The sequence below is a fragment of the Camelina sativa genome, chromosome 2 (genome assembly GCF_030686135.1).
Source record: "Camelina sativa cultivar CO46 ecotype springtype chromosome 2, ASM3068613v1".
In the NCBI taxonomy this organism is placed as follows: Eukaryota; Viridiplantae; Streptophyta; class Magnoliopsida; order Brassicales; family Brassicaceae; genus Camelina; species Camelina sativa.
In genome coordinates this window covers 14,837,786-14,851,691 of record NC_141881.1, presented here as the reverse complement: position 1 = coordinate 14,851,691, position 13,906 = coordinate 14,837,786, and the positions used below count along the sequence as shown (strand labels likewise).

General features: G+C 32.1%; 2 protein-coding genes across 2 annotated transcripts; one reads left to right on the top strand and one right to left on the bottom strand.

Annotated features, from left to right (window-relative positions):
- The first annotated feature begins 772 nt into the window (after positions 1–772).
- LOC104718134 (hydroxymethylglutaryl-CoA synthase) lies at positions 773–4,079 on the top strand. Its single transcript, XM_010435814.3, has 12 exons — positions 773–1,046; positions 1,601–1,707; positions 1,809–1,941; positions 2,037–2,180; positions 2,276–2,434; positions 2,519–2,592; positions 2,689–2,764; positions 2,847–2,902; positions 2,988–3,075; positions 3,156–3,296; positions 3,401–3,550; positions 3,652–4,079. Exons 1-12 carry the CDS (start codon positions 984–986, stop codon positions 3,844–3,846), a joined length of 1,386 nt encoding a protein of 461 aa, XP_010434116.2. The 5' UTR covers positions 773–983; the 3' UTR covers positions 3,847–4,079.
- A 3,911-nt stretch (positions 4,080–7,990) lies between these two features.
- LOC109128178 (SPX domain-containing membrane protein At4g11810-like) lies at positions 7,991–12,129 on the bottom strand. The gene is made up of 12 exons (XM_087483193.1): positions 11,990–12,129; positions 11,396–11,441; positions 11,039–11,094; positions 10,820–10,940; positions 10,413–10,724; positions 10,224–10,328; positions 9,682–10,145; positions 9,298–9,599; positions 9,044–9,219; positions 8,765–8,955; positions 8,554–8,687; positions 7,991–8,397 (listed from the first exon to the last, which is right to left on the bottom strand). The coding sequence occupies exons 3-12, from the start codon at positions 11,089–11,091 to the stop codon at positions 8,159–8,161; spliced, it is 2,097 nt and encodes a 698-aa protein (XP_087339319.1). The 5' UTR covers positions 11,092–11,094; positions 11,396–11,441; positions 11,990–12,129; the 3' UTR covers positions 7,991–8,158.
- Positions 12,130–13,906: the final 1,777 nt, after the last annotated feature.

Here is a 13,906-nt window from a genome sequence, read left to right as displayed (position 1 = left end):
TCGGGAGTTCATTTCCTATTTAGAATCTACATCGAAATCGATTTTTTTTTTAAAAAAAAAATTCAGAATCTCATTTTCATCGCGCATCCTAAATATTCATTTTTTAAATAAAGTTGATTTATAATCCAAATTCCTACTAGATTGAATTGGAACCAAACTCCAAGTCTCCAAGTATAAGCCAAGTGATATCGTAAAGCTACTCTCTATCATAAACCAAGTGAATCCATTCAATCCAAGACTTAAAACAAAAACCAAAAATAGTGAGTGGCAAAATTGGTAGATAAAGAAGAAGAGAAAGGGCAATAAGTGAAAGAAAGAAGTAGCAGAGCTAAACTCACGAAGTCTGCGTTGCCTGATAGATTCCGGAAACACACAAACACAATATATCCATTTTCCAGATAATAATTATTTTTTTAAAAACTATTGATTTGTTCTTTATTTGGTTTGTTAGTGGATTATCTGTACTTTTATTTCACATGTAGCTGTCCCAGGATAAAAAAATAAAAATATGTATCTTAATTTTGAACAAAAAAAAAAGTGCCATAGTTACAAATATTACAATTATTATTAAAAAATTATATAATATATCTGGCACTTTCAGTTGGTGTCAATTAAAATTTTCAAACAAAACAACCAAAAATCGAATTTGAAACTCCAAAAATAAATTGAAGTACAACTGTACAAGTAATTTTTTTATTCTTTGTTGACATATTAAAAAAGGACAACTAATAATATAATAATTAAGAAAATCATTATTAAAAAATCCGATAATTAATAGTTTTTGTTTAAGAAAATCATTATTAAAAATCAGCTAATATTTCTGTAGAATTTGTTTATTAAAGTATTTTTTTTTTCATTTTCTGTTTTCAACCGATTCATCAATATATTCTCTTCTTCCGCCTCTTCTACACAGAGAAGCTTCACAAATCTCTCTCTCTCTCCCTCAAAGATCAAACCTTTTCGATTTCGCTTTCATCGAAACAATGGCGAAGAACGTTGGGATTTTGGCTATGGATATCTATTTCCCTCCCACCTGTGTTCAACAGGTAATACAACCCAAAAACAACAAAACCCAAGTTTTTTTTCTTCTTTTCGATTTCATCGTTTTATTGCATTGATGATACTCTGTTTCTGATACAGTTTAATTTCATTAAATCTTCAAACTTTATGTTATTTTCTTCGACAAATATTCAAACTTTATGTGATTTTTCATAATGCTTTAATCTCTGTCTCTGTTTTGTTTTGTAATGGCGGCGGAGTTTTCTATACGATGAAGACAGATAATGCTCAATTTAAAAAATAAAATTTGAATTTTATCAAACTCGAGATCTTTACAGCTAGGTTTGAGATTTGGTGATATTGCCTTCTTGATATAGGGTGATTTAAAGAGTGTTTTATTTGATTGGGGTTTTAACAGTTTGAAAGGCTTTTTTTTATATATAAGTCCTTGATCCTGAGGTTTCTCATTAAGTCTCAATTGGAGTTTACAATTTTTGTGGTTCTTATTGAGATTGATCTAGAACATTCTGTTAAGAATCTCTTGTTTGCATTTGGTTCTTTGAAACAGTGGTGTTTATAATTGCTGATCAATGTGTTATAGGAAGCGTTGGAAGCACATGATGGAGCAAGCAAAGGGAAATACACTATTGGACTTGGCCAAGATTGCTTAGCTTTTTGCACTGAGCTTGAAGATGTCATCTCTATGAGGTATATATTTTTTTTTTGTCTGTTTGTTTGTTTGCATATGTATAAATAAACTCATGAAAAAGACTGAAACTGATTGGTTTCTTGGTTGTGTTTTCTTTTAGTTTCAATGCGGTGACATCACTTTTTGACAAGTATAATATTGATCCGAAGCAAATCGGGCGTCTTGAAGTAGGAAGTGAGACTGTCATTGACAAAAGCAAGTCTATCAAGACCTTCTTGATGCAGCTCTTTGAGGTACTAGTACTTTCTTTGACCTCAGTAGCGGTTGAGTTTCTATGTGTATATAGAGAGTAAATGTTTGTCTTTTTTCTTTGGGGTGGAATGAACAGAAATGTGGAAACAGTGATGTCGAAGGTGTTGACTCGACCAATGCTTGCTATGGTGGAACTGCAGCTTTGTTAAACTGTGTCAATTGGGTTGAGAGTAACTCATGGGATGGACGTTATGGCCTTGTCATTTGTACTGACAGCGCGGTATAAACATCGACATAAGACATATTTTTTTTTTGTATTATTCCTAAGAGTATTTTGCATAAATCTTGACCTGTTTATATCTATATGCTTTTCAGGTGTATGCAGAAGGACCTGCAAGGCCCACTGGAGGAGCAGCTGCGATTGCTATGTTGATAGGACCTGATGCTCCTATTGTTTTCGAAAGCAAATTGAGAGGAAGCCATATGGCTCATGTCTATGACTTTTACAAGCCTAATCTTGCTAGCGAGTACCCGGTAATTTTTTAATACATAATCTCAATTTTTTTGGTATGGAGAATCAAATTTCTTATTTGCTTATTGTTTCTTGTGATCTTGTAGGTTGTTGATGGGAAGCTTTCACAGACTTGCTACCTTATGGCTCTTGATTCTTGCTATAAACATTTATGCAACAAGTAAGTGTTTTGTTTTTCATGGTTACAAAAACTCAGTTTCTGTTTTTTTGCTTGTGTTTGTGTGTGACTCATTTCAATCCTTTTGGTTTTTATTAGGTTTGAGAAAATCGAAGGGAAAGAGTTCTCCATCAATGATGCTGATTACTTTGTTTTCCATTCTCCATACAATAAAGTAATTTTCTTACTCCTCCAAAATTAGTTTTATTCTACTTGAACTGTCTCTTACCATTCTCTACTCCTCTCTGCTATTACAGCTTGTACAGAAAAGCTTTGGTCGTCTCTTGTACAATGACTTCTTGAGAAACGCAAGGTTCTTTACTTATCTAGTTGTGATTTGGATTTAAAAGTTCTTTACTTATTTGATAGTGAGTAACATCTTCTTTCCTCTATTGCAGCTCCATTGACGAAGCTGCCAAAGAAAAGTTCACCCCTTATTCATCTTTGTCCCTCGACGAGAGTTACCAAAGCCGTGATCTTGAAAAGGTTGTCCCTTTTTCCTTTGCTTTTGATACCGAGAGAACACCGAGTTAAAAAGCTATAAGCAATCTTTGTCTATTATGTAGGTGTCACAACAACTTGCAAAATCATTTTATGATGCTAAAGTGCAACCAACGACTTTAATACCAAAGGAAGTTGGTAACATGTACACCGCTTCACTTTACGCTGCATTTGCCTCCCTCATCCACAATAAACACAATGATTTGGTAATAAAAAGAAAACAAGAGTTTGCTTCTTCTTGACTATATTGTAATCCTACTTTTGGTTTGAAGTTTTGTTACACATGTGTTTGGGTTGTTGTTTTGTATAGGTGGGAAAGCGGGTGGTTATGTTCTCATATGGAAGTGGTTCAACCGCAACAATGTTCTCATTACGCGTCTGCGAGAATCAGTCCCCTTTCAGCGTTTCAAACATCGCGTCTGTAATGGATGTGGGTGGTAAACTAAAGGCTAGACATGAGGTAACACAAGAAGGTTTTTTTGGTAACGGAAGTAATTGTAGTTTTAACCGGTTTTTTGGTTCGATTACGGTTTAGTTTTAACCGGTTTTTGTTTATTGCAGTATGCACCAGAGAAATTTGTGGAGACAATGAAGCTAATGGAACATAGGTATGGAGCAAAGGACTTTGTGACAAGTAAGGATGGTATAATAGACCTTTTGGCTCCGGGAACTTATTATCTGAAAGAGGTTGATTCCTTGTACCGGAGATTCTATGGCAAGAAAGGTGACGATGGATCCATAGCCAATGGACACTGATTCTTGAAAAGGAACAAATCGTAAAAGTCTACCTGAAAAAATGTTATGTTACTATGCACCATTTTAATCGTTTTATAAGTTTCTTGTTACTTTGATTTTAGGGACTTGTATGCTCTGTTTTTTTTTTTTTAATTTACTATATTTGATTTACTTCTCTCATGCAATTGAGAATTTGGAACCTGTTGTTAAGCTATTTCGTCTGCAAATGAAAATTTGGGCAATGATCATATAAATAATTTCTTAAACTATTATCCATTCTACTATATGGTCCAACCACTTACTCGTGGTCATATTCGATAGCGTTTATGGCCCAGACAATAGCAAGATTTTATGAAATGCTTGAGCTTTGATATCGTTAAACAACAATTAACAAAGAGGAACTGATCCCAAGTTTTATGATAACAGATGCTTGGCAATTGGCATGAAACACACAAAAGGTCAAGTTTAGTATTCATTAGTCTAACACACTTCTAGTCATAAAGTATTTAATTAGTCTAGGAGTTTTGTATATATAATACTAATTAGTAGTCATGATCCTATCCCAAACACACAAGAGATTATATAATAAGTTTCTTTTGCTTTGAATTACCAAAGATTTTGTTAGCTTTATTTATGTTAGGCCAAAAATATCCGAATACCTGCTAAAACAAAAAAAAAACTTGCAGCGCCATATTAGCATAATTGTCATATAAAATAATTTTTTTTGGGTCGGATGGAGATATAAAATAATTAGAAGTACAACATGTGTACATATTTCATCAAGATGTTTTTTTTGATGCAAATCTTTAACGTATTACCTTGATTTGTTTTTCGTTAGTTCTTAATATTATTGAAACTTAAACGAACATATTTTTTTTAAAGGATATCTAAAATTTTTATGTTTAAACCAAATGAGACAAATTGCACATAATACTTTACCTAACTAGGAAAATATATGGTCGACTATTTAATGAATATCTCGGTATTGTGAAACCGAAGCCGGTACAATATGATATGGAATCAAAAATCAAAAGTTCACCAACTGATTTTTTTTTCCACATTTCCCCCATTTTCTCAAGAAATCTTAGGGTATGGAACAGAATCAGAATGGAAGACGAAGACTTGAATGGACCAGAAGAGAGTAAAGGGGTCAGCTAAGCCCCTAAAATCTTAGATTTATCTAACCGTCTTTATAGTTTTCTAATATTTGGCCTATTTCTTTCTAATTTAAATTTCCTAAAATTCTAAATTTGTGTTTTTCACCCTCTAAAATTCTAAATGTATCTTATTTCCCTTAATTTTTTTGTGATTTTATCTACTTTATTATGTTTTGATATATACCATTACATAAATATTTTTACAGACTTTTTTTGTTTACTTGACTCTTAAATATTAAATTTCTGTTGTAGTTTTCCTTTTTTAAAGTATTTATTTTATTCATTTTTTAAAAATTTGTAATTATTTTTATTTATATTTTGATCTCGGTAAAAATTATTTTTGGATCCACCACTGGATAAACGTATAAATGAAGAAAGATGAAGCTTGTTACAAGAATAGTCCCTTCTAGCTAATTAGGAATAGTAGACCGGCGCCGTGAAATCGAAATAATCACTAACCAAGTTAGCTAATGAGTTAACACTTACTATGCTCATTGGATTATGACAAATATTGATCCCTAACATCACTAACCAAGCTAGCTTTTTATTGAGTTTTTTTTTATATAATTTATTTATTTTTATAGTAATAATCGAGACCAAGAGGTCCATGCGACAAAATGTTAAACATTAACGACCAACACTGAGATATAGATATCGAAATCTTAAATCGTTTTTATCTATACTATTAAAGCAAGAGTACTCGTGCACCAACTTTTCGACCATGATTTTGTTTTGGTAGTTTTTAAATAAAATGGTTAGTACTCAATAATTATTAATACATTAGTATATCATGACATTAAAATCCTCTAACCTTTTAAATTAAGTCGGGTCATGTGCGGGTTATTTAATACCCGATTAGTTGATCCGATTTTCTCATCAAATCTATATATTATGTATTAAATCAACCATAATATGCCTAAATCTTAATCAGTTAAAATATTTAATTAAGGAAAACATATACATCAGAATTAATTAAGGAAAACTTTTAAATACATAATAAATCAAATTTCGTTATTCTTTATAAACATTTTAGGAAAAAATGAAAAAATGACAATTAATATTTGTGTATATTTTTCCTCAGAGTTTTATGAACAAATAAATAAATTCAATTTAATTTTGAAAAACAATTTAAAATAAAAATTAAATTACTTTAAAAAGTATTTTAAAATAGTAAAGTATTCATTATAGCCTTAATAATATAAATTTAATTAATACATAAGATATATGAAATTAATAAAAATCAATTCAAATTTATTTTAGTGGATATATAAAATACATCTAAAATCAACTTATTTGCAATACTCTCTAAAACACAAGATATGCAAGAAATATCTTTAAAAATATCTTATGTAACTAATATATTTTGTAATCATAAAGAAAAATAATATATATTTATGAAAATAAACTATTTCATGGATTACATTATTTGTTTAAGAAAAATTATAAAAATTCATTTTTAAAAAACAAAAAAGAAGCAAAGAAATTTCAATTTATATTTGTATTTCTAAATAGTAATTACCCTAAAATAAGTATTTAAAACTCTAAATTGGTTGACTATATTGTATTACTATATATTTATGCAAAATTGAAAATTAATAAGTAGCTTTTTAATTTATTTACTATGAAAAAATCTTCTATTGCAGAAGGAAATAAATTATATGTCAAAAATGTGAGAAAAGCATCAAATTTAGTTATGTTCTTATCCAAAAAATTTTGAGTTATGGGACATAAAAAAATTTACGAGTAGGGACGAGATGAAACCGGATGGGACATGACAATACAGGATGAGACGAGATGTCTTTACCATTCTAAAATAGTTACGTGTAGGTTATATACGTGCAATAGTCCAAACTAAAACCACATTAAAATCTAATATATGAATTTAACACCTTTAAGCATACCGCTATTGCTTAAAAACTGCAAAACGATCATTGTATATCTGTTAACACTAAATATACTAGTTAACACTATTTAAAATTTCGAAATTATGAAAAACACATAAACCAAAACATTTTATGCATTCAAAATATACATAAATTAATTACAACATGTGTCATCCGGTGCTGTAGCACCCCCTTTCTATATTTCTGTATACCCCGACTACATTTCTATATCAATAAAACAAAATGATGGCTCACCCTTTTTCTTTTACTCCCTTAAAATCCATTATCTTTAAAAACTACTATCCTAATATAGCGGTGTGTATGTTTCCGTGAAAAGTTACATTCTCTAAACAACTTACTCTATCAGGATTTCCAATTTACCGTATATCACCAAATATACAACTCAACACTATATAAACAAACGAAATAAGTCAAAGAAAAAAAACTACCTTACAAAAATTCAAATTACAAAAAATTACTAACAAAATATGTAATCTCGTGTTGTAGCACGGATTCTCTCCTAGTTCATTGTACTTGCTTTTGTAAACAATACCAATACGTTGTAAGGTATTATATATGAATTAAGGATTTTCTGTTCAAATTAACTATGTTTCTCGTATATTTTAATATATGGTCTCAGTTTATTTGGAAAACTACTTACTAAAAGATAAAACTGAGGTATTAAGTAACTTCAGGGTTGTTGACAAAAATTTAGGTAATGACTGGAATATAATGGTATATTTTTCAATGTGTTGAATGATGTGATAGATCCCTGACATACGTTGATAGGAGGAGAGACTTGAGTTTCCTAGCTAACATTTTTGAATTGATGTATGCTCTCTGCATCATTAATGGTTTCTTGTTAATGGGTGAGGTACAAAGGGCTAGTACAAGTTCTAGTATCAGTGACGAACTTATGCAATTCATGGATCAATAATATATGGTCCCTTCTTATCAGACCTTTTAGTTTAGAGCTTCTCAAAGTGAAATTTAATGTCATGTATTTTTTGTGTTGTGTACGACTTGACACTTATGAAACCCCAACTTAGCTAGAGTTGGTGAAGTTTTACAAGTTTTCTATAAACGTATAGCAATAAACATGTGCAAGTTGTTAAACCAAGAACATCAAAAGTATTTTTATCAATGGATCTAGAATGAACACAGAGCAAACAAAACTTCGCTAAAGAGGCCAAAGTAAGAGCCAAAAGAAAAGAGAAACAATCGAGAACCTAGGACTAGTTAGCTTAATTTCAAAGGGTTTGTTTTCTATGAGGTAAAACTTTGAAAGAAGCACTAATACAAGGAGTTATAAGTGAAACAAGTAGCTACGATAGACCCAACACAGATGAACAAAGAAGGAAGCAGAGTAACATTCAAAAGCATACTCTGTCCCAAGAAACCAGCCAAAGTGATCGTCGCATCAGCTATCACACGTGCGATCGTGCCAGCTTCCGTCGACAATAATCCACCGTTGTAAGTCCCACGTGACAGCCTCGATGACATCACTCTCGATAGTAACGATAAGTTCACACCTGTAAAAGCCAAAAAACATGTTTTCAAATGGGATAGATGGATCTTTTACCTTCAAGAACGCAACAAGTTCATAACTGTTATGATCTTAAATAACGATTTCGGGTTAAAACGCAGCTAAAGTTATGTTTTAGGGGTACATGTATCAATCTTTTTACCTTCAAGAACTTCAGCAGAAACAAACATGATGAATCCTGAGATAACGTATTGTGGCACAGTGTAAGGGATTACTACATGGAAGCTCAGAAGTATTCCAACACAGACCATAATCTCTGACGCCAACAGAATTTGCCTGTAATAATAAATTCACATTTTCAGGTAACATACAAGAAAAATAATTAAGAAAATAAAATATGCATGGATCTTTACCGATCTTCGAACATGTTGCTGATATAGCTTCCAACAATGAGGTTAACTGGTAGAACGGTTAAACCGAGACAGAACAAGAAGATGGAAACAGAACTCATGGACCAACCGAAGTAGTATGTTGTAACAACACTTGATTCTGATAGTAGAATCTCCATCGCATACTTAAGCATGAAGTATATCAACAATTGAACCTAAAAACAACAAAGAGTTGTCATATCTTTCATCTCTTTTTTGAGAAAAAAATTTGAAGTAAATTGAATTTTTATAAAGTTTAGTTACCTTTACTGAAGGAGTGAGTAGTTTGTAAGCAGCTACAATGGAGTTAGCAGGTTTACGCGAATCCTCAGCAGATTCTTCGCTTCCATCACCATCATCTTCTTCATCATGTTCTGTTTCTTCAGATGCAAGCAACAACGGCTTTTTAAGACCTTTCTCCATATTCCCATCTTGATCAGCTTCACCACAAAAGATTGCTCTAATTAGTTAAGAATATAGGAGAAACAGAATAGACCTAGTTTTCTTTAATTCCATACCGGAGTTAGACTGTTGTGAAGTACGAATTTCTTCAGGCTCACGTGCGGGTTCCCGAAACGAAATAGCTAACCAGACTAAGTACAGTAGCCAAGCAACAGCCATAACCCAACCAGGTAATGTATCCTGGTTAAACGTAAGACTTTTGATCTTGAAATCAGTTTGCAACAAACCAGCAAGAGCAGGACCACAAGCCATTCCTAGAGCACTTGCACTAACAAAACCTGCTGAAGCCTGCATTCTGATTTTCAAAGGCACACAGTCGCTTATATACCTCCGGTTCACAGCTCTAGCCGAACCAAATCTACAAAACGTATAAAATATGATAATCAAGCCAATATCTCATGAAAATAAAATATATAACAGAAGTCTAAAACGAGACTTACCCACAGAAGAGCCGGCCAATCAACAGAAGTGCTAATGAATTGAAGTCATAAGCTAAAGCATATAAGAGGTTCCCAAAGAAAAGAACTATACTACTGAAAATAAGCGGTTTGAAGTAAGATTTATTGGACCAGGCGCTGAAGTAAACCGAAGAGAAGAGCTGAGCAACTGCCATAGCACCAATCACAACACCACAAACCGTTGCTGCTGCTCCAAGGCTCATGGAGTAGTCATCAGCTGTAGGAACAATGATATATGTATTGACCATATAAAGAAACGTGTTCCCCAAGTTTAGCATGAGAGACATAAAGTGGTATCTCCCTTCTTCTTGATCCGCTTGCTCGTCATGGGGAATCAGTAGGTCTTCGTCTTGCATGATTAGAGCATGTTGAGCCATGAAATTAAGGAAGTTTGTTGAATTTGTGAGCCTGTCCACCGCATTCTTAATTGAATCCACCACAGGATCCTGATGAAACTAAACCACTTTTAGGTTCCGAATAGGCAAAAGTACTCGGTGATATACATATGTCACAAGAAACAAAACCTGAATAGGAACAACAGGATGGTCATAAATGGATAAGTAGCTTCCTTCATTGTATTGAAGCTCATGAAGGTTGCGCGAAATAGCTCCAACAACAGCTCCAAGACCCTATAAAATTCGATAAAACCGAACCATTAAGCTTAGTATAGCTAGCACTGGCAGGTTAATCTAAATGAGATTCCAAGACCTTACCACATGTTTAAATACTTGCTGAAGTTGAGAGTAAGGATGATCAGCGCGAGTCTTGACATAATAGTTTGTGAATCTGTAACCAAATCTTTTATCAAACTTCTTCAGTATCTTGCGGATACCAATAGCATTCATATCGATGAATAACAAAAGCTTGAGAAGATCTTGTCCCACGGATCTATAAGCCTCTCTTAACTTAGATATCTGAGATATGTCAGGCTCATCTTGAAGTGCATCATGCCATTCCCGTAGTTTCTGTAACCTACTTGAAAGCAAACCTTGTTGCTCCAACATGAAAAGAGCGATTTTCTCGATCTGCATGCAAGCGCGAATGGATTGTGTGTTGTAAAGTTTGATGTAGTACTTAGGTTAAAACCGCAAAATTTTGGTGAAGGAAAACAAAAAAAAACCTGATGATCCAACATCCTTGAGAAATCTTTTAGACAATGGCGGCGATCTAGACTTCCTACTTGGATTTGTTGACCATATTGCTTCACTTTCTTCTTCATCAACTTGTAATTGATGTAATATCTAAAGAGTAATCCAAAATAAAACAAAAACAAGTACATGATTCACATTGCCATAAATTTATAAAAATATATAAATTCTTGAATACTATAGAAACATACTCTTGCCATTCTTCAATACTACGTTCCTTGAGCTTTTTTCCAAATGCGACCATTTTCTACAACAAACACAAGAATCAGAGAAAAAGGGCAACCAAAATTATCCCCAAAAACAAGAAAAAATAATACTTACATTAGACTACTTATACAAGTATATGTACTACAAGGTTTCTTTGTTTACAAATGTATCAATGAATTTTGTAGACCTTAAAAACTTTTAGTCAAAAAGTTATTAACTTGATTAACGAGTGAGTCAACCATGTTGCTTTTTCCTATTGAAGAGTCAACTTATATATATATATATAAATTATAATAAAAAAAGTTAACAAAAATTAAGTAAAATCTAAAAGTATGTGGTACCTTTTGACGTTATCGTTCTTCTCCGTATTTGTGGTCAATTTAGATTCTGAGAAAACAAAGAGAAATTAAACAGAATTTTCCATTAAATTATACAGCTCGAAAATCAAACTTTTAAGTAAACATCATATATAATACACGTGATAAGTGATTACAACACTTTTCAAACATTTTTATTTAAGATTTCCAACTTGGATTATTCCATTTTCTTGGCATTTTCTTCAAAACAGATTCGAGGGATACAAACCAACAAGCAATAATTAATAACAAAGCAAATAGAAGAAGCCATGTGTATAAATACAAACACCTAATGACCTATTCCACCAAAAAAACACCTAATGACCTATTAATGTTCTCCTTCGTGCTCTCCGGCAACCAAATGTGTGAAAATACTAAAATTAAAATGCAAATTACAACAAAGAGCACTTTTGTTTACCAGCTTTATTATATCTAGGGAGTAGGGTGGTTTAAACAAATTGTTAAGAAATCCGATTTCCAGAGTTTGTGTAATCTTCAAAGGATTAGTGTAAAACTCCTCAAAAGTTGAATATGAAAAGCCAAGAGAGAGAGAGAGAGAGAGAGAGAGAGAGAGAGAACCTCAGATTTTATTTGTTGTTTAATTATGAATGACGCTAAAATTTCGGCGGGTTCTTTTTTCTTCTTTCTTTCAATCCGATTTTCACCAAGAAAACAAAAAATTGAGATAAAAGAAGAGGAGAAAATAGAATAGTATTAGTGGCTGTGACAAGCTCTTTGGGATCATATTTATAACTTGAGAGAGAAAGAGAAAGATAGATTCGGATAGAGATTCATGTTTTGGATCGTTATCTTTTTATTTTTCTTTCCTTTTTGAGACATCGGGAAGAGATGAACTCTTGTTTGAACTTTGAACCATAGGTGGGGTGCAAAAATATTGTTTTGTCTTCTATGATACTCATATGAAAGTCAATATTTCTTCCACTTAATTAGGTGGTAACAGATCCTTGCACGTGCTCTTTTGTAGTCGACAACTGACATCTTAGTGTTACAATTTGGTATTTTAGATAAGTACATGCTAGTATGAATTTTAAGATAACATGAAATTTTTTAGTCTTGTCTATGTATGATTTATCTTAAAATAGCTGATATATAGCACTATATTTTGGAAAATATATAGCATGTTCCTTTTTCATTGATGTGTCTTTCTATATCGCCAGGATTTTCACAAGATCCGGTGCAGTTTTTACCCTTTTTGGTTTAAATACAGTCTTCTCTTATCCTCAGTGATAAAAATCAAATCTCTGAAAACAAATATGTATCCTTGACCAAAAAAAACAAAAATGTATCCTTGACCAAAAAAAACAAAAATGAACAAGTGTAATTGCTTCCATTATATAGTTTATTAGTTACGTGTACTCTGATTAACCACATTTTGTATATACGTGTAAAAATGATGACCACATAGATAATCGATTTTTTGGTAATTGTGTGTGAACCACGAACAACCTAGATTACTTTTTTATTTTTTCTTAAGACATGAACATTACGACTATAATTTATTGTAAAAGATTTTGGTTGAATATAATTTAAAAAATAACTCTATCGATTTTTCGGTCACACGAATGAGGAAAGATGCTGGACATAGTATATATCTATTGGAAGTGGTATCGGCTAAGTGTTAACTGTAAGTCTGTAAATACTAATTATACTCCAAAAGATACGACACACGAGTGACGCATAAGTAGAGCACCGTCCAAAACTTCCAAATAGTGAGAGCACACAACCACTAGCACTAGCACTAAACCAAATGCCGGAAAAAAAAACAGTTTCTAATTATTAAAGAAAACAAGAAACGTGGCAAAGTAACATGCTCATCAGTCATCACTTGATTAACTTTGTTACGTATAGCTTTTAATTTATTTAATTCAATATATAGATAACCGATTAATTATGTTATAATCACCGAAAATAAGCATTCGTCTAAGTTATCGGCCTAGCTAGGTTTTCATATTTGCTGATTAGCGTTGTTTTGTATAGGTATAGGTACAAAATCGGATCATTTGAATCTCAATTGTGTAAAAAAAAAAAATATTCGAACTACGAAAAGAAAACAATATTTCCGAACTATCAGTACTAGATTTTGATCTAACAATATACATATTATTATTTTGACGTTTCTGCGATTCGAATATCGGTGATAACGAAAACAATGACTAGTGATCCATAATGTGATGAAAAAGATATCTAAAGTAGTAAAATAAATAAGCCAAATCATTACGTTCCTCGTTTGGACAATGCACCCACGTGTGGTTTAGAAGTTAGAACTTAGAAGTATAGCTTCCTACATGACTTTAAAATTCTTAAGACTTCTGTTTTGTTTTCTAACTCCAATAATGTCTAAAAGTTCCTTAAAAATTAAAGTAGTAGCTATAACCAAGAATAAAACTGATGATATAATTAACAATAAAATCACAATTATCAAAAAATTTAGGATTTCTGCTCTCCACGCCCTACTTTAATCCAAGTGATATGTTG